This window comes from Mesoplodon mirus, assembly GCF_964341445.2.
Source record: "Mesoplodon mirus genome assembly, chromosome: 8".
Lineage (NCBI taxonomy): Eukaryota > Metazoa > Chordata > Mammalia > Artiodactyla > Ziphiidae > Mesoplodon > Mesoplodon mirus.
Window position 1 is genome coordinate 92,852,682 of NC_138984.1, and position 24,376 is coordinate 92,877,057.

At 39.6% G+C, this 24,376-nt stretch overlaps 1 protein-coding gene across 1 annotated transcript in view; it reads right to left on the minus strand.

Moving 5' to 3' along the window:
• Nucleotides 1–24,376, minus strand: part of CCDC141 (coiled-coil domain containing 141) — a 197,060-nt gene that overhangs the window by 3,654 nt on the left and 169,030 nt on the right. The window contains exons 20-23 of the mRNA XM_082629826.1: nucleotides 19,391–19,574; nucleotides 16,363–16,472; nucleotides 10,471–10,584; nucleotides 1,014–1,867 (exon numbers count right to left, since the gene is read on the minus strand). Of these exons, the coding sequence (XP_082485952.1) occupies nucleotides 1,014–1,867; nucleotides 10,471–10,584; nucleotides 16,363–16,472; nucleotides 19,391–19,574 (1,262 nt within the window). The remainder of the gene's footprint in view (nucleotides 1–1,013; nucleotides 1,868–10,470; nucleotides 10,585–16,362; nucleotides 16,473–19,390; nucleotides 19,575–24,376) is intronic.

The window sequence follows — 24,376 nt, forward strand, 5'->3', positions numbered from 1 at the left end:
AAAGCATAAATGGCTGCACTGTAACCCAAGTGCAATTTCTTTTAATAATCTGAGAAACGAACATTTTCTCATAAACTCTTTAGAGAGCTGATCCACACTTCAAGTACCATCAACAGGCACACACAATAATTGAAAGAGTTAATTTAATGTTTACTGAAATAGTATGATAAATAAATGCTATTTTACTTAGTTTATAAGTATAAACTCATGCTCATGTATTTGTAACTTTGTCCTCAAATAAATATACTTAAGGTTGAAAAATTTCTAAACGTTTAAAAGTAACCCACATATTAAGAAACTTAGAACTGCTTTTATGATAATGGTGATATAAAACCTGTGTTCTGCCGTTTACTTTTATTAAAACAAATTGGCTAAAAATGGTGATGTGTCTAGAGTAAAACCACATTGTTCACAGCTCAGTTATTACACCACCTTTCAAAAATGGCTTTATTACCTGTCACTATAAGCAACTGTGAAAGAAATATTTTTATTCCATCTTTCACACTGAAGAGATGTATAAGAAGAAATCTTAGTGAGATAAACAAATATTACAAAAGTGGCATGTGTGACTCTGTTGGAAGAGGGAAAAGATGGAATTGGTAAATGACAGAAAAGGGAAAAACCCAAATGCTTATGTTTTTTAATTGAATACCAGATATTAAACCAAGTAAATGTCATGCTTATGTAGGAATAAACAATAGAAAAGAAGTTCAAGCACAACCTTCAGAAATGTGGAATGTTAGACTGAAACCAAAAAATAGCACAACTAAGTTGCAGTGCTTTTGGAGTTGGTTAAATCATTATTTTATATGGTTACCTTTTCTTTAAGGGTATCAGCCATGCGGCTACAAAAATGAGAGTTGGGGGTTCGATGTGAGATTGAATCATGCAGCGTTGCAGTGACCTAGAATATTAATCAGCTACCCCTAAACCTTTAAGTTAGTGCACACAGAATGATTTGCTCAGTGATTCAATTTGTTTCTGTTTATGGCTTGTCGTTATAGGCTACCCACCATGTCAGTGTAGGCTCTGGAAATCCTGTTACTTCAACTTCCAAAGTCACTGGAGAACCTTCCATGACAGTTACATTAGACAAGAGCCTGGAGAAATTAGGGGCCTGGCCAGCTAGGCTGACCACGCTGTTCTTTGCTGAGGTAACTTTAATCTCTTCTCTGGGAACCATTTGCCCCTGACAGGCCTGGCTGGGGCCTGGCTGAAACCCGAGGCCCGAGCATGCATCCTGGGAAGCATGCAGCCTATTTCGGGTTTTAGTGACGTTATTATCAGCATGCGTTTTCTCTGGTGTTTCTAGCAAACTTCCCTGAGCCTGGGGGTGCTGTTGCAAAGCTCGCGCATGCACTTCACTGCACACGCTCTCTGGAGGTTTAACACTGATTCTGTGGAAGTCAGTACTCTCTTCCAGAAATCCTCGGGATGTTAATGGGGGCTCAGCTTGGAACTGGGGGGAAGGCTTCTCAAAATGACTCGAAAATGTTTCTCTCTTATCATTGTAAGTATCAGCAAAAGCAGCAGGTGGTGGAAGGCCAGATTCCGGGGCCTCTCCTGGACCGCTGGCCCCTGTCTGCATCCCGTGGCCGCTTAGGTGCCGGCAGAGGGACGGGAGGGCACGCGCCTCCAGCTCCATGTCAGATGGAGCGAGGAGGGAATTGGGGCTTCCCGGGAGCGGAGGCAGGGAGACGTCATCGGGCGAGACACACTCATATTCTTCTCCTGAAAGCACATCCACAGGCAGGAGCAGGCCTTGGACAGCACCCTCTGGGCCGGGGAACAGCTGCTTCACTTCCCGTGGAAGCTGACCCTCTCCTGCTCTATTGACCGCCAAGTCGTCCGCTGGCTTGGCCTGCTCCTTCAAAATGGAAAAGTCAAAGCTTCCAGTTAGTGGTTGAGTTTTCTTTTTCCAGATCTCAAAGTCAACCTCAGAGAGACAACTTGAGAAGACCTGCAGTGAGTGACAGCTGGGGTCCTGGCTCTGGCCTTACAGAACTTGAAACTGTTTGTCTGCTGAAGCTCAGCACAGCCCTGTCCCATGACTAAGGAATCGGTGTAAACCGACCTCCAGCCTCTGAGTGAGAGGTGACAGACCTTGCGACACAGAAGAGAGAAAGCCCTGGTTCTCATCTCTCATGATGCCGTCTCGACTGGATCCATGTCTTTCCAATCATGATCTGAGGAGTCTTCCTCTGCCAGCAAATTCTGGTTTGGTTTATTTATCTGTCTACACTTCACAGGACTCGTGGTTCCCAAATATCAGATGTTCCCTTTTAGGTGATCCTCAGACCCTCCTAGAATAACCCTCCTTTTTTCTCAGGAAAACCATTCTTTTTTTTTTTTTTTAATTATTGTGGTAAAATATACACAACCTAAAATTTACCGTTTTAACCATTTTTTAAGTGTACAGTTCAGTGGCATTAAGGACATTCACGGTGTCGTGCAACCAACACCACTGTCCATCTCTAGGATATTTTCATCTTTCCAAACTGAAACTCTGTGCCCATTAAAGACTAACTTCCCCTTCACCCACCCCCAGTCGCTTCTATTTTCTGTCTCTATGAATTTGACAACTGTAGGTATCTCATATAGAGAAAGCCAATTTTAATGACTGGTTTTATTTTCTAAAAGCCCCTTAGTTTTATTCTTACAATGAAAAATATCTATTGAGCACCTATTATATCCTAGGTACTGTGCTAGGCATCGCAGAGATAAATGGTGAGTAAAAGTAAATATAATCCTTCCCTCTTGGAGATGACAGCCTAGCAGGGAGGTAGATATTAAGGGAACAATTCCATGTTGTGGACTTTTGCAGGAGAACACACCAACATACAGTAGAGGAACACTTGCCACTTGTCTTTCTGTCCCATGTGGAGCATAGGTCATTCTACGAGACTGGGAAAAACAGTGATCCATCTCACACTGTTCTAGTATTTCTCTCCACTCACTGACGTCCATCTCTGGCTTGAGAAGAGGTTCAAATAACCCTTCTGGCATAGACTCAAAAGAATACTGAAGCTGAAAGGGATCTCATTGATCCCAACCTACTTGTTTTATATCCACTTCATTCTTTGCCTTTCCTCAGCATTTTGGGCACATTTTTACTTAATTAACAATTACTGGGTTTTGTCCTGTGGCTACTATTTGCACATGAGAAAGTTATGTCTTGCCTTGACTTTGAGTTCTTCATTTTAGCCCATAGTTCTGTTCTGGACATATACTTTACAAGTGATTTTTGAGAAACAAATGTGTTTTCAGGTTGAAGATTAGAAGCAATCAAAACAATGTTCCTTCTACTATCCCACAGATATGACTTACCCTCAGACAAAGCATAATCCCAGCTGAGAGAAAGTGGTTTCCTTTAGCCATTTAGAAGAAGTTTAAACCCTGGGTCTAAAGCCAGAAGTTCTTAAAATTTTTTTCATTAAAAAAATTACTAATGGGAGAAAATATTTGCAAATCATGTGATTAACAAGGGCTCATACAACTCAACAACAACAACAACAAAAATCTCCCAATCGAAAAATGGGCAGAAGACCTTAACAGACATTTCTCCAAAGAAGACATACAGATGGCCAATAGGCACATGAAAAGATGCTCAACATTGCTAATTATTAGAGAAATGCAAATCAAAACTACAATGAGGTATCACCTCACACCAGTCAGAATGGCCATCATTAAAAAGTATACAAGTAATAAATGCTGGAGAAGGTGTGGAGAAAAAGGGAACCTTCCTACACTGTTGGTAGGAATGTAAGTTGGTGTAGCCACTACGGAGAACAGTATGGAGGTTCGTCAGAAAACTAAAAATAGAATTACCATATCATCCAACAATCCCACTCCTGGGCATATATCCAGACAAAACTCTAATTCAAAAAGGTGAATGCACCCCTATGTTCATTGCAGCACTATTTACAATAGCCAAGACACGGAAACAACCTAAATGTCCAGCGACAGATGAATGGATAAATAAGATGTGGTATATATATATACAATGGAATACTACTCAGCCATAAAAAAGAATGAAATAGGGGCTTCCCTGGTGGCTCAGTGGTTAAGAATCCACCTGCCAATGCAGGGGACACGGGTTCGAGCCCTGGTCCGGGAAGATCCCACATGCCGAGAAGCAACTAAGCCTGTGTGCCACAACTACTGAAGCCCACATGCCTAGAGCCCACGTGCCACAACAAGAGAAGCCTGCACACCTCAACGAAGAATGGCCCCCACTCGCTGCAACTAGAGAAAGCCTGCGCAGAGCAGTGAAGACCCAACACAGCCAAAAAAAAAAAAAAAAAAAGAACGAAATAATGCCATTTGCAACAACATGGATGGACCTAGAGGTTATCATACTAAGTGAAGTAAGTCAGAAGGAGAAGGACAAATACCACATGATATCACATGATATCACTTATATGTGGAATCTAAAATATGGCACAAATGAACTTATCTGTGAAATGGAAACAGACTCACAGATATAGAGAGCAGACTTATGGTTGCCAAGGGGGAGGGAGCTGGGGGGAGGGATGGAATGGGAGGTTGGGGTTAGCAGACGTAAGCTATTATATACAGAATGGATAAACAACAAGGTCCTACTGTATAGCACAGGAAACTATATTCAATATCCTATGATAAACCAGAATGGAGACGAAGCTAAAAAAAAAGAATGTATATATATATATATATATATATATATATATATATATATATATATATAACTGAATCACTTTGCTGTATAGCAGAAATTAACACATTTGATTGTAAATCAAATATACTTCAATAAAAAATTACTAAATAAACACATATTCCATAGGGAATGCCCCTCCTTCTTTTGGTTTTCCTACCACAGCTTAGTGCCTCTCCTTCCATCTCTCCCTGAATGTAGAATGTTTATTTTCCTTTTCTCAGGGACTTTGATCCTACAACCTCCTGTTCAGACTAAGGATCTCCTCTATGCCATTCTGACAGCCTCTGTTTGAACACTTTTTCTGAATGGGTGCTTTCTTTGAAAAGAAGTTTATGCTTTATTTGTGTTAAGAATAACTTCCTGTACTTATCACAGATCTGCCTTCCCTCAGTATCCACCAATACATCAGAATTGGCCACTTGGAATGACATAGAAGATGTCTGACTGCTCTCCTTTTAACAGCCCTTTGACTATTTAGAGAATTGGTCCTGCAACCTCCAGGTCTTATTCTGCCTTAATTCCTGGAACTTTCTTCATTCTGGTCACCTTCGGAGGTCCCACTTTAATGAGCTACAAACTCCTTCATGGGAGGGCAGGGACATTTGTTGATCTGAGGGTCATGCAGGGGCAGGCAACTCCTCAACGACTTCTATGGGTAACATAGGCCCCTCTGGAAAAGAATAATGTTTAAAAACTGAAATTTTGCAACAGGCTTAGGAGAAATTTGGATAAAAGTCTGGGCTAGTCTCCCTACTCCTCACTCGCTCCTGGGGAGGAAGTGACGTACCTAATTGTGGGTTTGGAAGAAGAGACTGAGCCTGCTCAGCTCTGTCTCTTTGAGTCCCTCTCTTTTGGACGTGCCTTCCATCAAGTGGGTGCATCCACACTGGCTCTAATGCATGAAAAACCTCTGTAAGGGAAGCCTGTGCTGTCCAGCTGTGCACCCAAGGGGCGGGGTAGACAAGTCTGTCTCAACCAGAGATGAAATTTTGGGAAACCCACTAGGAAAGTCCAAGCCCTGTCCTCCAGTCCAGCTTTTACTGGTTACTGATTCCGGACTCCTGTGTCTCACTTTCAAATGGTGCTAAACTCAAGAAGGTAATTCAAGGATATTACTTTTTTTCACTCCCTATAATTCCTGAAGTAGAAAAATACTTTCCACCAAAAATACACTACCAGATAACTTCCACTGACAATAAGAGAGAGTTTTCTCAAATCTTTTTCTAGAAACATTTCAACTTACGTTTATTCCCAGGATTTACTTACTTTTCAAGTGGAAAGTAATCAGTGGAATCATCTCCTTGATCTATATGATATGTTTTTATGAAAGTGACTTTATTAGTTCTTTGTTTTTATAAGAATCACATGGGACTATTGATTCACAATGTTTTTAATCAACTAAAATGTCCTATTTCCTCTGTCTATTAATACCACTGATAAAAGTGTTGAACACTGCAGAGTTTAGGACAAAGCCAACTGTCTCCCCAGGGCAAGGCAAACTGTCTTCCAGGTTGACACTGATGAACTATTTAACACGCTTGGGCACAATTATAACCTGACCAAACGCCCATTCAATTCACATTTCTCCACTTACCTTAAGAGATATATCGTGAGTGTGTTTATCAAATGACTTCCTGAAATCACAATAAATTTTGTCTATGGCACCAACCTAGAGTATTCTATTAAATCATCATCTCAGAAAGCAAAATAAGGTGAATTTAACACAAGTTTTTCTGAGTAAATCCATGTTGGCTTTTGACACTTCTGTCTTTATTCTCAACTGCAAATAAGTGTTCAGTTTTTAAGTCACTATGGAATTTTACAAAAATCACTTTTAGAACTCACTGAACTATAGTTTCCTGGATATACTAGTTTTCCTTTATGAAAATGGTTTCCAAACATTCACATATACCAACTATCTTTTGTATTCCTCCACCATAAAGCCATTGTTTGCTATTAGGAGAAAAAGAGTGTGTTTGTGTGTGTGTGTGTTTCCAGAAAGGGGCAGATAAATCTGTGTATCTCAGCACAGACAGGGAATGTTTGCATCAATCTGATGAGTTCTGGCAAAGTGTCTGGGAAACTGATTTAACTCACCAAAACAGCTCATTCTCAATTTCTTTCTCGTATAGCCTTGGCTGCTCTTTGTCTTTGTTGATTCCTTTTTCTTTTCCCACCTTCTAAAAACATGGATGATGTGTAATCTTGTCTTTAAGTTCTCTAATCTTCTCTATATACTTTTCCACTCAAAGGTCTCACCCTCTGAGATCTAATGATCATTAACTTTTAATTAATATTATATCTAATGATCATTAACTTTTAATTAATCCTAAATCTATAGCCTTAGATCGTATCTCTGTCAGGATTTCTGAACTTTCATTTCCACTGATGGACATAATCACTTGACTCTACAATCATTGCCCTGTAGGCAAACAAAGTGAGCATCTGGAAGAGAAAATATAATGATACTCTACAGCCATTGAACTAAGTGTGTAGCACCAGTTCTCCAAGTCCCTAGGGTGGGGAGCCATGTTTGTGGTAAATTTAAGGGAATTCCACAAGACTTTATCTTCTAAAATATCTCCACAATAGGTAAGCTTATCTTGGTTTATGATTTAATGAAGGTAAGTGGGAAGTGGATAAAGAAAGATATTGAACATAGGGCTTGGTCTATGAAAGGCTTTTCTGGGGAAGGCTCTTGGAAGGGGATTTGGGCAGTCAAGGGGTGACTTGGTACCTTTAAGCACTTGGGGAAGACAAGGTAAGAGAGAAGAGAACAGAAGGGTGGTGAAGAACCTTTTGCCCTTCCCATTTTTCCAAAGCAAATGTCTCAGGAACATCTTACTCTGCCTACCAGGTGATCAGGATTACTGGAAGAGGGCCCAGGGACTGTCCTCATCCACTTTTTTTTTTTTTTTTTTTTTTTTTTGCGGTATGCGGGCCTCTCACTGTTGTGGCCTCTCCCGTTGCGGAGCACAGGCTCCAGACGCACAGGCTCAGCGGCCATGGCTCACGGGCCCAGCCGCTCCGCGGCATGTGGGATCTTCCCGGACCAGGGCACGAACCCGTGTCCCCTGCATCGGCAGGCGGACTCTCGACCACTGTGCCGCCAGGGAAGCCCTCTCACCCACTTTGATAAGAGCACTCCACTGAATTGTTTGCTATGAAAGCACTTCCATGCTACTTTATTAATCACTGTGTAATAGATGAATGGAAAGAGGGAAACAGTTTGGCATGGGAATCTACAGTGTCATTACAAAACAGCTTATTTATATGCAGCAGTTTCTTGGAGCTCCCTTTTGGTCTTGTGAAAAAAGTTACATGGCTGAAATTCAGGAGAATTGGGCTGCCTGCACAGTTCTGACACTACTTCCTGTGAATTCTGGAGGGCAAAATATTTAATCTCTTTGGGCCTCAGTTTCCTCAACTGTAAAATGAGATTTGATCAGATGATTGTTAAATCCCTTCTAGCACTAGAATTCTGTAACTCTAAATGCTGGTATCATAAGCCTTACATAGTTCTGTGATTTTAGGCAAGGCTTTTAATACTCTGTGCCTCTGTTTAACCTTCGGGGTTTTCAGATATTCCTGTGGATTCAGCTTCAGTGCTCACCTTAGGGGATAAAACACCATCACTAATCTGTTAGCAGTGCAATGGGCACTGCATTTACTGAATTGCCTAATTCTACCAACTGTAGTTTTTGGGTCAGAAAAATGAGAAGCACTTTACTATCGCCAGGAAAAAATCCTGTGATGAACATTTTCTTGTAATAGTTTGGTGGAATTGTTCTTTCTGACTCAAATAATTTTCTGAGGAAGAACAATACCATTTAAGGGTATTAAAATTGAATGCAGTGATTCCCACATAAGCTTTTCACTTGGTGCTTCTTGTTACCTGCCCACATGGTGTTTCATGAACTTGTTACAGCTGACCTATGATATAAATGATAGAGACAATAAGAGGGTAAATGCGGTTGAGCTGTTTAAAAGTGAAGATTACTGCTGCCCTTTCATTTTGCCAGTTGCACTAGAACATATACATGAAATGAGGTCAATGAGAGATCTTAGTGTAATTATGGATTTTCACTTTTATCCTAAATATCTGATGATCTATCATGTCTTTTAATTTACATTAAAGTAAAAGTGATTTCTCAATGAAAGAAAATCTTGCTTTTTTATTTAAAGGAATCTGTTTCTTTAATTTTTTTCTAAGAAAAGTAAATAAAAACAAGAAAGCCATTTTTACTAAGTATAAATGAGTGTGTTTGCTTTGGCAGCAATAACTTTTGTTTCTAGTCTTACTAAATGTGTGTGGTTGACAATGCAGAAAAGTGTGCAGAATTAAAAAAAATAATATGTTGTTGGATTTAGTATCTCTTATAACTTAGTTAAGAAAATGTGATGCATTTAATGTTATTCTTTATTATTTCGACTAGTTAGTCTCAGTCAAGGTTGATTTTGCTCCCCAGGGGCCATTTGATAGTTTCTATAGACATTTTTGGTTGTCACAACTGGGTGGAGAGCAGGTACTGCTGGCATGTAGTCCATAGAGGCCAGGAGTGCTGCTAAACATCCTACAATGCACAGGACAGCACCCACAACAAAGGATTCTTTGGGCCAAAATGTCAGTAGTACTGAGGTTGAGTAATCCTGGTTTAGACAATCAGAGTAACCAAAGATCATTTGATATAAGACTAAAGTCCAACCAGATGATCAAGGTGTGGCAGCTTCCCTTTGTCTCAGAGAGGAATCAGGGTTTAAATGCTACAAGCCCATCCCACGAAAAAAGTCAGCTTGCTTAATTAATGGTACTTGCTGCACTAGACCTTGACATAGATTTAACCTGCAGAAAAGGACATATAAAGAAGCTCTTAAGTACTGTATTTAGTTTAAGGAAAGGTAAGTCTTTCTCCATGAGATGACTGCAACAAGTGGGGAGAATTTTTTTAAACTCTCATGTCACAAAAAGTATATTCTATTTTATTTGGGAGCAGTTGAGAAAAATGTCAACTCTGCTTGCTCTTTCAGTTCCTTGGGAGAGACGCAAACATTGGGAGCAAACTTGCCAAAGCATGAAGTCAAGAGCTAATTATAGTCCAGCAGCTATGAATAGATAGTGAGCAACTTATACCGAAAATCCATCATGATGTGATTTAAATAATGCTTTTGAAATGCATATGCATTTTGTGAATATTTGCAGTTCTTGCTACATGGTTAATTTATCTGTAATGCATAGGCTTTAAAATAATTTAACATTTCTCTAAATACTTTAGTATTTATATTTCAGTTGCATTCTATGTTTTAGTACATATGAAATATCATCTTAGAGGTAGATTCTATGGGAACAAGATACAATCTGTCAATAATTTCATGTATTAAGGTTTTCCAGGGGGTAGTGTAAAACAAAAAAGTCATAACTTGGTGGTATGATAAAGAGGGAGAAGTAAAATTTGAAGTTGGGATTGAAAGGCAGCTAAAGATGGGAGAAACAAGAATAGTTTGGGGACATGGTATGGTGTTTGAATGGCTGTCCCAATGTCACTGTGAAATGCTATGGCTTCAGTATTCAGTGGGAGGGACTCCGAGGGAAAGAGCACAGGTGAGAGATGAAGGACTAAGTAAGGGGTAGAAAAGAAGGGAAGAGGACACTCACATTTCATTTACACTGGAAGATTCAGATCGATAATAAGGCTTCAATTCATTTTTTTTTCAATGCACAATGACTCTAACCTCAAAACAAAAGCAATGAATATCTGAGGGTACATAGTTTTCTTTACCTTATTCCTTCCTTCATTGAATATCGTCTGCTTATTTCTCCCTGGTTCTTTTAGTAGGTCAATGCAATCATCGTGGAAGCCTTCCAAATTCAGATTCATCTTTAAAACATTTCCCTGATGTACAAAGTGAAGGTTAGTGAGAGCCTGCACCAGGAAAGTTGGAGGAACAGTGCCACACAATAACCACTTGGAAGAAAACATAGACCACTTGCAATCTTTCAGTAAATGTATTCCTCAAGAGACTGGCGTACTCCCACAATATGATTTATAAAATTATCTCTTCAAGCTCACAGTTCCCTTCCTACCTCACTCCTTTGATAAAGTTGATTGCCAGTAAAAATAGGTTGTTCAAAGGCCCAGCCAGAAAAAAGTCATTGTTATAATAGGATGCACCTACAGGAGCATTCTCTAGAGAGAAAAATCATTGTGCATGGCAGTTTAAACCATCGCAAAAATCTAGGGGAGCAGCCATGAGGCGGAAATGACTGAAGATTCTGATGGAGAACAAAGTAGGAAATTCAGAGTATTTAGACAAGCAAAATGTTTGGGACACTCATGAAAAGAGGAAGGTAATATAATTGAGTATCGTAAAGAAAAAAAACAATTGAGAACAAACGATGCTTTGTGGGTGGTGATATTTTGCTCCCACAGTTCATGGGGCTCCGTTTTAGTCATGGAAGTAGAGGGTGTTTGCTAACTGCTGAGGAGCCAGTGTAAGAGCTTTGAAGACTTTGTGAAGGTGAAAGGAGCCACAGGTACACCAAGTGACAGGACCACCAGTTTAGGATGACGTTATAGGGCAACAGAAGATACTCTATACCACCTGGAATACAGGCATTAGATGGGCCTTAAAGAAACAGGCATGCTTCTCAAAGTGTACATGTTATACCAACTTGGAAGATTTGGGGAGACATTTACTGGGGAGATTCAGCTTTTACCCCCAACTCTAAAAATTAAGCTGGTTTGTATTACTGGATAAATTACTCTGCTTTAGTACACACTTGATACCTAATTCCAAAGTGGAACGTAAATTGGTACAACCACTACGGAGAACAGTATAGAGGTTCCTTAAAAAACTAAAATTAGAACTACCATATGATCTAACAATCCCACTCCTGGGCATATATCCAGAGAAAACTATAATTCAAAAAGATACATGCACCCCAAATGTTCATTGCAGCACTATTTACAATAGCCAAGACATGGAAGCAACCTAAATGTCCATCGATGAATGAACAGATAAAGAAGATGTGGTACATATATACAATGGAATATTACTCAGCCACAAAAAAGAATGAAATAACGCCATTTGCACCAACATGGATAGACCTAGAGATTATCACACTAAGAGAAGTAAGCCAGACAGAGAAAGACAAATATCATATGATATTACTTATATGTGGAATCTTAAAATGAACTTATTTATAAAATAGAAAGAGGCTCACAGGCATGGAAAACAAACGTATGGTTACCAAAGGGGAAAGGGGCGTGGGGGGAGGGATAAATTAGGAAGTTGGGATTAACATATACACATTACTATATATAAAGTAGATAACCAACAAGGACTGCTGTATAGCACAGGGAACTATACTCAATATTTTGTAACAACATATAAGGGAAAAGAATCTGAAAAGGAATACACACACACACACATTCAGTTATATATATATAACTGAATCACTGTGTTGTACACCTGAAACTAACATGATATTGTAAATCAACTAAACTTCAATAAATAAAATAAAATAAACCAAATTGGCAGTTGTGGAAGGAGTACTAGATTTTGAATTATAACTAAGTTCATATTGCAGACCCACCACTACTAGTGTGGGTCCCCAAGCAAAGCACTTTTACCCTCTCTGAACTTCACTCTAAAACAAAGAAAATAACATCTACCTTATTACCATCACAAGGTTATTTGGAAATCACTGAGGTAATATTTATGAAAATCCTTTGTAAATCTCAAAATGCTAAACAAATAGAAAGGATCATTATCACTGTCTCAGCCTTGACAGGGATTTCTGGGTCTGCTTTTTAATAACCTCCTGCAAAAGAGAGCCAACGAATCAACCTTAAAAACATAAAAACCATACATGTATGCTCTCATGGAAACATCTGTAAAGTGTTAGCAAGCATCATTTGACAGGCTTTTGTTTAGGCCGTAACTTGTAAGGGCAATGTTTTTTTTGTTTTGTTTTGTTTTTTAATTAAAAAAAATATTTTTAACATCTTTATTGGAGTATAATTGCTTTACAATGGTGTGTTAGTTTCTGCTTTATAACAAAGTGAATCAGCTATACATATACATATATCCCCATATCTCTGATGCCCATTTCTCTTGCCACAGAGGCCATTCCTCATTTTTATGTCCACCCAAACCAAACTTTTTTGGGCTATTGAATGATTTTTTTTTTTTTTTCTGTACCAATCCTTTCAGCATTTACTACAAACGCCAAAACCCTTTCAGGAGAACCTGTTTTAGGCAAAGCATAGTGTTAAATATTGTGTGGGATGCTAAACTGAATGGGGTTTCCTCAGGTATAATCAAGGAGAGAGGCTGGGATGATCATGGTAGTTATATGTGGTGATTATGGTAGGAAGGGACACAGGGGCTACAGCACAGTGATCCCCAAGCTTTTTGGTACCAGGGACCGGTTTCGTGGAAGACAATTTTTCCACGGACTACGGGGTGGGGGATGGTTTTGGGATGATTCAAGCGCATTACATTTATTGTGCACTTTATTTCTATTTATCATTACATTGTAATATTTAATGAAATAATTATACAACTCACCATAATGCAGAATCAGTGGGAGCCCTGAGCTTGTTTTCACTTGCCACTCACTGATAGGGTTTTGATATGAGTCTGCAAGCAGTTGATTTATTATGGTCTCTGTGCAGTCAAACTTCTCTGCTAATGATAATCTGTATTTGCAGCCACTCCCCAGTGCTAGCATCACTGCCTCAGCTCCACCTCAGATCATCAGGCATTAGATTCTCATAAGGAGCGGGTAACCTAGATCCCTCGCATGCGCAGTTCACAGTAGGATTTGCGCTCCTATGAGAATCTCATGCCACTGATCTGACAGGAGGCGGAGCTCAGGTGGTAATGCGAGCGAGGGGAAGTGGCTGTAACTACAGATGAAGCTTCGCATGCTCGCCCGCACTCGCTCCTGCTGTGCGGCCCATTTCCCCTGCTATAGCAGATCAGAGAGGAAGTGACACAGCTAAGGAAGGAGGAGGAGGCAGTATTTGGGTCTGGATTTGAGAGATGAACAATTTAGGTCAGAGAGATAGAAGGCCATGCACATGAGGTACAGTGGCCCGCCCTTACCCATGGAGAATATGTTCCAAGACCCCCAGTGGATGCCCGAAACCACAGATAGTACCAAATGTTATATATATGTACTATGTCTTTTTCCTATACATACATACTTATGATAAGGTTTAATCTGTAAATTAGGTTGAGTAAGAGATTAAAATAACTAATAATAAAATAGGATAAGTATAGCAATATACTGTAATAAAAGTTACATGAATATGGTCTCTCATCATTTAAAACTTATGAATTGTTTATTTTTGGAATTTTTCATCTAATATTTTCAGACTGAGGTTGTCTTCAGGTAATTGAAACTGAGGAAAGCAAAACTGTAGATAAGTGGGAATGATGGTAAAAGTTTAGAAGCAGGAGACCTGGGAATATGGGGTAGGAGACCAGTGAGATAGGAACCTACAATGGATGTAGAAGCACAGCGGTTTGGAAAGACAATCAGCCCCAGAACATTGGAAGGCCTTGAGTCCGAACTTTATCTGGTAAACAAGGAAGAGTTTGTAGTGAAGTGTTTTGAATGTAAAAATGACACTAGCAGGGTCATCTAGCAGGAGTGAATAATTAGGAGGCTCCTGACTAGTGCAAAAGAGAATCCAAGTGATAGGTTGGGAATGAGAAAGAGAGGGTGCAATGCTGACTCCAGGGGTGTAGAAGGAAGGGGGAAAGTGGAAGGGGGCAGAGGGAGTAGAAACAGCTTTCAGTAAGAATAGCCATGAAGGTGAAAAACTGGAAAGGGCTATCATTTTAAGAGAGTCGATTTTGTTTAGTGGAGCTCACTTGGAGATGTACAGCATACATGGGAGGGATGCTGTAGATGACAGCAAAGAGTCAGAGGAAGCAGCCATTTTCAGGCTGCGTATCAGAAATCAGAAGAAACACATCCTCAGGGGGTGGCGTGAAGGTGGGGAGGAAACGATTAATGCTGAAAAAGATAATACAAAATATATGGTGCATTCATACATTACTGGTGGCACTATAATTATAAAACATCTATGAAAAGCAAAGAATTTTTGCACAGGTAATACAAAAGAAAGAAAAAAGCTTCATGTACAAAGATGTTCACTACAGTGTTATTGAAAATGGTAAAAATTAGAAAAATCTAGATTCTCAACCAAGGGAAAAAGATAATTTGATTGGGTGCCCACTGAATTAAAAGCTTAGCAAACCATTTAGGGACTTCCCTCGTGGTGCAGTGGTTGGGAGTCTGCCTGCCAATGCAGGGAACACAGGTTCGAGCCCTGGTCCTGGAGGATACCACGTGCTGCGGAGTAACTGGGCCCGTGTGTCACAACTACTGAGCCTGTGCTCTAGAGCCCACGAGCCACAACTACTGAGCCCATGCAACTGGAGCCCATGCTCCGCAGCAAGAGAAGCCACTGCAATGAGAATCCCGTGCACCAAAACGAAGAGTAGCCCCTGCTCGCCGCAACTAGAGAAAGCCCACGCACAGCAACAAAGACCCAGCACAGCTATAAATAAACAAACAAACAAACAAATAAATAAATAAATAAATAAGCTTAGCAAACCATTTTGAATGGAATGTCACTCAAATTCATGACATGGAAATTCATACAGAAAAAATAGTTGCTGAAAATAAATATAATTCTGCTCCAAGCTGCAAGAGCACCATTATGTCTCAATACCAACAGCAATCACAACAATAATCACAGGTGTCTTCACATTCAATCCTCAGGGCTATCCTGTGATTAGCTTCCTCTATTTCCTCCATTTTATAGATCAGGAAACCAAGACTCAGGGCCATTAAGGAATTTACCCCAATTCATTCACAAATCCAGTAATTTGGAGAGTTGGTATTCCTAGGGGCTGTGTTTTATTCTAGAGCCTGTGCTCTTGATTACCTTGCCATTCTCTCTATCCTAAACAACTGGTTCTTTCAGCCAGTTCTGAAAACAGCACTAATGAAACCAGTTTTGACACAACATAGACAAAAACAATATATATATACATATATATGTATATATATATATACACACACACACATATATATATACATACATTTCTCTCTTTTAACTGGATTTTACCTAGACATAGTCATAAACATATTTCCTCTCTATTTTTTTTACCATCATTTTATTTATTCCATGAAAGATGCCAATGATTAGTTTAATATTTCCATGAAGCTAAATGTTCAATGACTATAATACCTGAAGACTAGTTTTATTTTCTCCAGGGCCACAATTTGGAGGAGAAAAAATAACTTAGGTTCGTTATTTATGAGCGAAAACGTAAAACTACTTAATATAGACTTTGATTTTAATGGCACACATTTATCCTTTAAGATATGATCCATGAAAATATAAACAAGACACCTTAATTGTTTAGTCCTTATTCTCAGCAATATTCTTCTCTGCAGTGATGGAAAAGAAAAAGAATTAATTATCAGAAACAACCATATAATTATGTTAGAAAGCTGTGAAACAAATGTGCACATTATGTCCCTTGAGAATTTCCATTAGAACATCTTTGTACCACAAGACACTTGGTAAACACATTTTTATTTATATCACTTAAAAATACATATTATAGTAAGAAGAAATTACCTTTTTTTCTTCAAGCTCTGTGAGAGAGCTACATAATTCAGTAACAGATTCAAGAACCTCTTTGTGTTTGGCCACTATTTTCTCAGCATATTTCTTCCCTTCTTCAAAACCTGGGGAGGAGAAGGGTTAAATTTATTTTTAAAGGTCAAATCCTTAGGAGAAAAAAAAATCCCAGGCATTAATTGATCTCCCCAGTGTCCAGCATAAGGGCTGGTAAATAGCGAGTGCTTACTAAATACTTGCTGAACAGATAAATAAATAAAGGCATTACTGGAAAAACCAAGTATTCTAGAAAAATGGTTATATTTGCTGTGCCATGTCCCTCTTATATAACCTAAATAATGTTTCTATATTAATATTCTTAAAGCTCCATTCTAACCAGTTTTCTCCTTTTCAGAACATTCAGTGGTTCTTCACTACCTAGAAAAGTATACATTCAAGGCCCTCCCTAATATGGTTTTAACCTGCCTCTCTCAAAGGTATGTCACCCTAATTCTCTCACATATTTAACCTCTGGCCAAACTAAACCAGCAACTTTTCTCTCAAAACCCCCATAGCCACTGACTATTCTTTTCTGTACTGGGAATGCCCTCACCATAACCCCATCTCTGCTTGACAAATCCTACCCACTCTCCAAGGTCTACCTGAAATGCCAACGTCTTTGTAAAAATGTTCTTAATCTTTCCCAACTGGATTTTACCTCTTCCTATTGGGATAATGATGCAAATATCTATCACGTAGTGAGTGCTTACTATTTGCCTGTGGCTAGGCACTTTATAAGCATTAGCTAACATAACCCTTCTCTGGTAGGTTCTACTGCATTTTCCAAATGAGGAATGCAAGGCTCAACAGAGCCTTTTCAGGTGACCCAGACAATAATTGGAGGAGAAGGGATTTAAACTTGGACTACTGGACTCCACAGTTCAGACTAAACTAGTATTATAGATTGTTATGGGCTGAATTGTGTCCCTCTCAAAATTAATATGTTGAAGACTCAATCCCCAGTATCTCAGAATATAACCATATTTGGAGATGAGGTCTTCAAAGAGTGATAAAGTTAAAAAGAGGCCATTAGGGTGGGGTCCCAATCCAATATGACTGGTGTCCTTATAAGAAGGAGAGACACCAGTAAACCAGGGGTGCTTGTGCACAGAGGGATGTCCATATGAAGAGGCAGCAAGAGGATAGAAGCCTCAGTAGAAACCAACTCTGTGAGCACCTTAATCTTGGACCTCTAGCCTCCAGAACTGTGAGGAAATAAATTTTTGTTGTTTAAGCGACCCAGTCTGTGGTATTTTGTTATGGCAGCCCTAGAAAACTAACACACACATTTTATACCTTTCTCACTGCATTTACCATATTGTGATTTCTAGGTATAGACTGTGGATTCTTGAATGATGGAACTAGGTCTTATATGTCTTTATATCAATTACAGCTCCGAGTGCATAATAGGTACTCAAATTTTTTTTGAGATAAATTTATTTGCATTAAAATTCTGGGTTCAATAATGCTATAAGAATTGATATACTATTTCTAAATTATCTTACCTGATGCAAGTTCTAAAAAATGCATAACTTCCATACTGAACAGATGAAGACTCGTGCCATTCATTTGTTCATTCAGTGATTCATTTATTCAGCAAATATTTGTTAAGCACTTAGTATATACCATAATACAGTGAACTCCCTTTTCTCAAGGAGCTTACACTCTAGTAAGGAGAGCCAGACAACAGACAAATAACCATACAATATGTCAGTTGGTGACAAGGGCCTGGAATACAAACAAAGCAGGATGTGGGATCTTGCATGGTGGGAGGGTAATGTAACTTTTATGGTGTCATGTGAGTATTTCCTGTGTGCCGAAGTTGAGTGGCACTGAAACATAGTGATTAAATATACTTCCCTTACCCTCAAGGAGCTTATGGTCAATTGAGAAGACAGACAAACGAAAAGGCAATTACGCTACAGTGTGAAAAATACAATAACAGAGGAAAACATAAACCATCTTATAGGAGCAGAGTGTCTCCAGAAGTTTTTAGTACACTTATATGGTAACTATAGTAGGAATGAAACATCACATTAGTTTTCTTTAATTTTTCAATCTATATTTTATTGTTTTTATGTTTCTACCCTTTTCTCTGGAAAGTCATTAATAATTCATTCTCAGTAATTTAATGTTAGGGAGTGCAGTATATATTGTTCCACAAAATTTTTATGTCTATCCATGGATAGTGCTTCATGTAATAAGAGAAAATATCCACCTGACAGCAGCTGTGGACAGCCAAATGAAGCACCTGTTGCTACCTTCCTTTGGGGCTAGATTTGCCCTGTCACTAGGAATTACTCTTGGCCTTATAGTTAACAATGTCAGGGAATTCATGAAACATATTCCTTTGCACCCTCAAGTACTGTCAACCCCCAGGGGCCTTTTAAATGGGGGCCTCCCTCAGATAGAAAGACTTCTCAGACTGACAAAGTCATAGATAAGAGGAAAGCACAACAAGTGAGATGGTCGTTTGAGTTCTCCCATTTATTCCACAAGTGAGAGGAAGACAAGGGAAAATCTTCCAGCTCTTTCTCATATCCACAAACCATAACCTTCATAGAAATGAGAGGGCTGTAGACATCAGTCTTAGCTTTCTATCTACTTTAAGTATAATATTATGGGAGTTTTGTATGTTTTTTGAGGAATCACCTTAGTGGAAATTAGATTTTTTTTGTCTACATAAGCTGAGTATTGTTCTGGTTTTATTACCCTGAAGATGAACAACAAGAATGGGGGAGAAAGCAGAATTTAGAAGGAGGGTTTACAAATGGTCATTAAAAATCCACAGGCTTCATCTCCTACAGCCAGGAGTTCCTTCCTCTATTCACTACTGTTCACTTTTGCTCTTATCTTTAAACTTTTCCTTGAATAGGTTGGTGTAGTAAGGACCCTGAGAGCTTGCCATGCTCTGCTTTCTGCTGGATTAGGTTCACTAGAGATGTGTTCAATAGTGAATCAGTGGGTATCTTAAAAGAGACCTCACCATATAAGTGCTGAGCCAGGTCACTGATTTCCTGAATCCTTTCTTCTTGCTGAGGCACTGAGGGTGTGATAAACTTTTTGAATTGCTGAAGGAGAATCTCCACAGCTTCCTTGGTCTTGCACTCTGTGGAATATTTTCTAACTCTTACAACTGTGGCACTTGTATCTTCATACCAAAAGTGACACTAAATTAAAATGGGACAAAGCATAGATTAAAGAGACACCATCCTTCCAAAGTTCTTCATTTTGACTGCTGAAATATCAAATTTCAATTTCCTCAAACTTTATATTCACATTAGTGTGAACTCTTTAAGTCCTAAGAAGGAAAACATCACAACATGATCATATACTTTTGCACTTGGAAATTAGAGTCAGGTAAGAAAGTAGAAGTATGGAAATCACTCTGATTTTCCTGCCTTCTTAGATTTGCCTGAAGCATAATTCCTAGGAGGAATGTTGCACACTTACAAGAACAGGCAGTCTAAAAAAGCATATGGGAGGAGCTTCAAGATGGCGGAAGAGTAAGACGTGGAGATCACCTTCCTTCCTCCCCACAAATACATCAGAAATTCATCTACATGTGGAACAACTCCTACAGAACACCTACTGAAAGCTGGCAGAAGACCTCAGACCTCCCAAAAGGCAAGAAACTCCCCACGTACCTGGGTAGGGCAAAAGAAAAAAGAATAAACAGAGACAAAAGAATAGGGACGGGACCTGCACAAGTGGGAGGGAGCCGTGAAGGAGGAAATGTTTCCACACACTAGGAGCCCCTTCACTGGTGGAGACGGGGGGTGGGCGGGGAAGCTTTGGAGCTACGGAGGAGAGCACAGCAACAGGGGTGCAGAGGGCAATGCGGAGAGATTCCCGCACAGAGGATCGGTGCCGACCAGCACTCACCAGCCCGAGAGACTTGTCTGCTCACCCGCCGGGGCGGGCGGGGCTGGGAGCTGAGGCTCGGGCTTCGGTCGGAGCGCAGGGAGAGGACTGGGGTTGGCGGCGTGAACACAGCCTGTAGGGGGTTAGTGCACCACGGCTAGCCGGGAGGGAGTCCGCAAAAAAGTCTATAGCTGCCGAAGAGACAAAAGACTTTTTCTTCCCTCTTTGTTTCCTGGTGCGCGAGGAGAGGGGATTAAGAGCGCTGCTTAAAGGAGCTCTAGAGACGGGCGCGAGCCGCGGCTTAAAGCGCGGACCCCACAGACAAGCGTGGGATGCTGGGGCTGCTGCTGCCGCCACCAAGAAGCCTGTGTGCAAGCACACGTCACTATCCCCACCTCCCCTCCTGGGAGCCTGTGCAGCCCGCCACTGCCAGGGTCCTGAGATACAGGCACAACTTCCCCGGGAGAACGCACGACGCGCCTCAGGCTGGTGTAATGTCACGCTGGCCTCTGCCGCCGCAGGCTTGCCCTGCATCGTGCCCCTCCCTCCCTCCGGCCTGAGTGAGCCAGAGCCCCGGAATTAGCGGCTGCTTTAACTCCGTCCTGTCTGAGAGAAGAACAGACACCCTCCCGCTACCTACACGCAGAGGCGGGGCCAAATCCAAAGCTGAGCCCCGGGAGCTGTGCGAACAAAGAAGAGAAAGGGAAATCTCTCCCAGCAGTCTCAAGCAGCGGATTAAATCTCCACAAACAACTTGATGTACCCTGAATCTGTGGAATACCTGAACAGACAACTAATCATCCCAAAGTGAGGAGGTGGACTTTGGAAGCAACGATATATATATATATATTTTCCCTTTTTCTCTTTTTGTGGGTGTGTATGTGTATGCTTCTGTGTGTGATTTTGTCTGTATAGCTTTGCTTTTACCATTTGTCCTAGGGTTCTGTCTGTCCGTTTTTTATTTTTAATTTTTTTAGTATAGTTTTTAACATGTTATCAATGGTGGATTTTTTTCTTGGTTTGGTTGCTCTCTTCTTTCTTTCTTTCTTTTTTTTATTAGTTAAAACAATTTTTTAATAATTATTTTTTATTTTAATAACTTTTTAATTTTATTTTATCTTTTTCTTTTGTTCTTTCTTTTTTTCCCTCCCTTTTATTCTGAGCTGTGTGGATGACAGGCTCTTGGTGCTCCAGCCAGGCATCAGGGCTGTGCCTCTGAGGTGGGAGAGCCAAGTTCAGGACACTGGTCCATAAGAGACCTCCCAGCTCCACGTAATATCAAACAGCGAAAATCTCCCAGAGATCTCCATCTCAATGCCAATACCCAGCTCCACTCAACGACCAGCAAGCTCCAGAACAGGATACCCTATGCCAAACAACTAGCAAGACAGGAACACAACCCCACCCATTAGCAGAGAGGTAGCCTAAAATCATAATAAGGCCACAGGCACCCCAAAACATACCACCAGGGGTGGACCTGCCCATCAGAAAGACAAGATCCAGCCTCATCCACCAGAACACAGGCACTAGTCCCCTCCACCAGGAAGCCTACACAACCCACTGAACCAACCTTAGCCACTGGGGGCAGACACTAAAAATAACAGGAACTAGGAACTTGCAGCCTGTGAAAAGGGAGACCCCAAACACAGTAAGTTAAGCAAAATGAGAAGACAGAGAAACACACAGCAGATGAAGGAGCAAGGTAAAAACCCACCAGACCTAAGAAGAGGAAACAGGAAGTCTACCTGAAAAAGAATTCAGAATAATGACAGTAAAGATGGTCCAAAATCTTGGAAATAGAATAGAGAAAATACAAGAAACGTTTAACAAGGACCTAGAATAACTAAAGAGCAAACAAACAGTGATGAACAACACAATAAATGAAATTAAAACTTCTCTAGAAGGGATCAATAGCAGAATAACTGAGGCAGAAGAACAGATAAGTGACCTGGAAGATAAAATAGTGGAAATAACTACCACAGAACAGAATACAGAAAATAGAATGAAAAGAATTGAGGACAGTCTCAGAGACCTCTGGGACAACATTAAACACACCAACATTTGAATTATAGGGGTCCCAGAAGAAGAAGAGAAAAAGAAAGGGAGTGAGAAAATATTTGAAGAGATTATAGTTGAAAACTTCCCTAATATGGGAAAGGAAATAGTTAATCAAGTCCAGGAACCACAGAGAGTCCCATACAGGATAAATCCAAGGAGAAACACACCAAGACACATACTGATCAAACTATCAAAAATTAAATACAAAGGAAAAAATATTAAAAGCAGCAAGGGAAAAACAACAAATAACATACAAGGGAATCCCCATCAGGTTAACAGCTGATCTTTCAGCAGAAACTCTGCAAGCCAGAAGGGAGTGGCAGGACATATTTAAAGTGATGAAGGGGAAAAACCTACAACCAAGATTATTCTACCCAGCAAGGATCTCATTCAGATTTGACAGAGAAATTAAAACCTTTACAAACAAGCAAAAGCTAAGAGAATTCAGCACCACCAAACCAGCTTTAAAACAAATGCTAAAGGAAACTCTCTAGGCAGGAAACACAAGAGAAGGAAAACAGCTACAGTAACAAATCCAACACAATTAAGAAAATGGTAATAGGAATATACATATCTATAATTACCTTAAATGTAAATGGATTAAATGCTCCAACCAAAAGACATAGAATGGCTGAATGGATACAAAAACAAGACCCATATATATGCTGTCTACAAGAGACCCACTTCAGACCTAGGGACACATACAGACTGAAAGTGAGGGGATGGAAAAAGATATTCCATGCATATGGAAATCAAAAGAAAGCTGGAGTAGCAAGTATCATATCAGACAAAATGAACTTTATGATAAAGGCTATTACAAGAGACAAAGAAGGACACTACATAATGATCAAGGGATCAATCCAAGAAGAAGATATAACAATTGTAAATATTTATGCACCCAACATAGGAGGCCCTCAACACATAAGGCAAATACTAAAAGCCATAAAAGGGGAAATCGACAGTAACACAATCACAGTAGGGGACTTTAACACCCCAGTATCACCAATGGACAATCATCCAAAATGAAAATAAATAAGGAAACACAAGCTTTAAATGATACATTAAACAAGGTAGACTTAACTGATATTTATAAGACATTCAATCCAAAAACAACAGAATACACATTCTTCTCAAGTGCTCATGGAACATTCTCCAGGATAGATCATATCTTGGGTCACAAATCAAGCTTTGGTAAATTTAAGAAAATTGAAATTGTATCAAGTATCTTTTCCGACCACAATGCTATGAAACTAGATATCAATTACAAACACATGGAGGCTAAACAATACACTACTTAATAACCAAGAGATCACTAAGAAATCAAAGAGGAAATCAAAAAATACCTAGAAACAAATGGCAATGAAAACACGATGACCCAAAACCTATGGGATGCAGTAAAAGCAGTTATAAGAGGGAAGTTTATAGCAATACAATCCTACCTTAAGAAACAAGAAACATCTCAAATAAACAACCTAACCTTACACCTAAAGCAACTAGAGAAAGAAGAACAAAAACATCCCAAAGTTAGCAGAAGGAAAGAAATCATAAAGATCAGATCAGAAATAAATGAAAAAAATGAAGGAAACTATAGCAAAGATCAATAAAACTAAAAGCTGGTTCTTTGAGAAGATAAATAAAATTGATAAATCATTAGCCAGACTCATCAAGAAAAAAAGGGAGAAGACTCAAATCAATAGAATTAGAAATGAAAAAGGAGAAGTACCAACTGACACTGCAGAAATACAAAGGATCATGAGAGATTACTACAAGTAATTATACGCCAATAAAATGGACAACCTGGAAGAAATGGACAAATTCTTAGAAATGCACAACCTTCCGAGACTGAACCAGGAAAAAATAGAAAATATAAACAGACCATTGAAAAGCACTGAAATTGAGACTGTGATTAAAAATCTTCCAACAAACAAAAGCCCAGGAAAAGATGGCTTCACAGGCAAATTCTATCAAACATATAGAGAAGAGATAACACCTATCCTCTCAAACTCTTCCAAAATATAGCAGAGGGAGGAACACACCCAAACTCATTCTA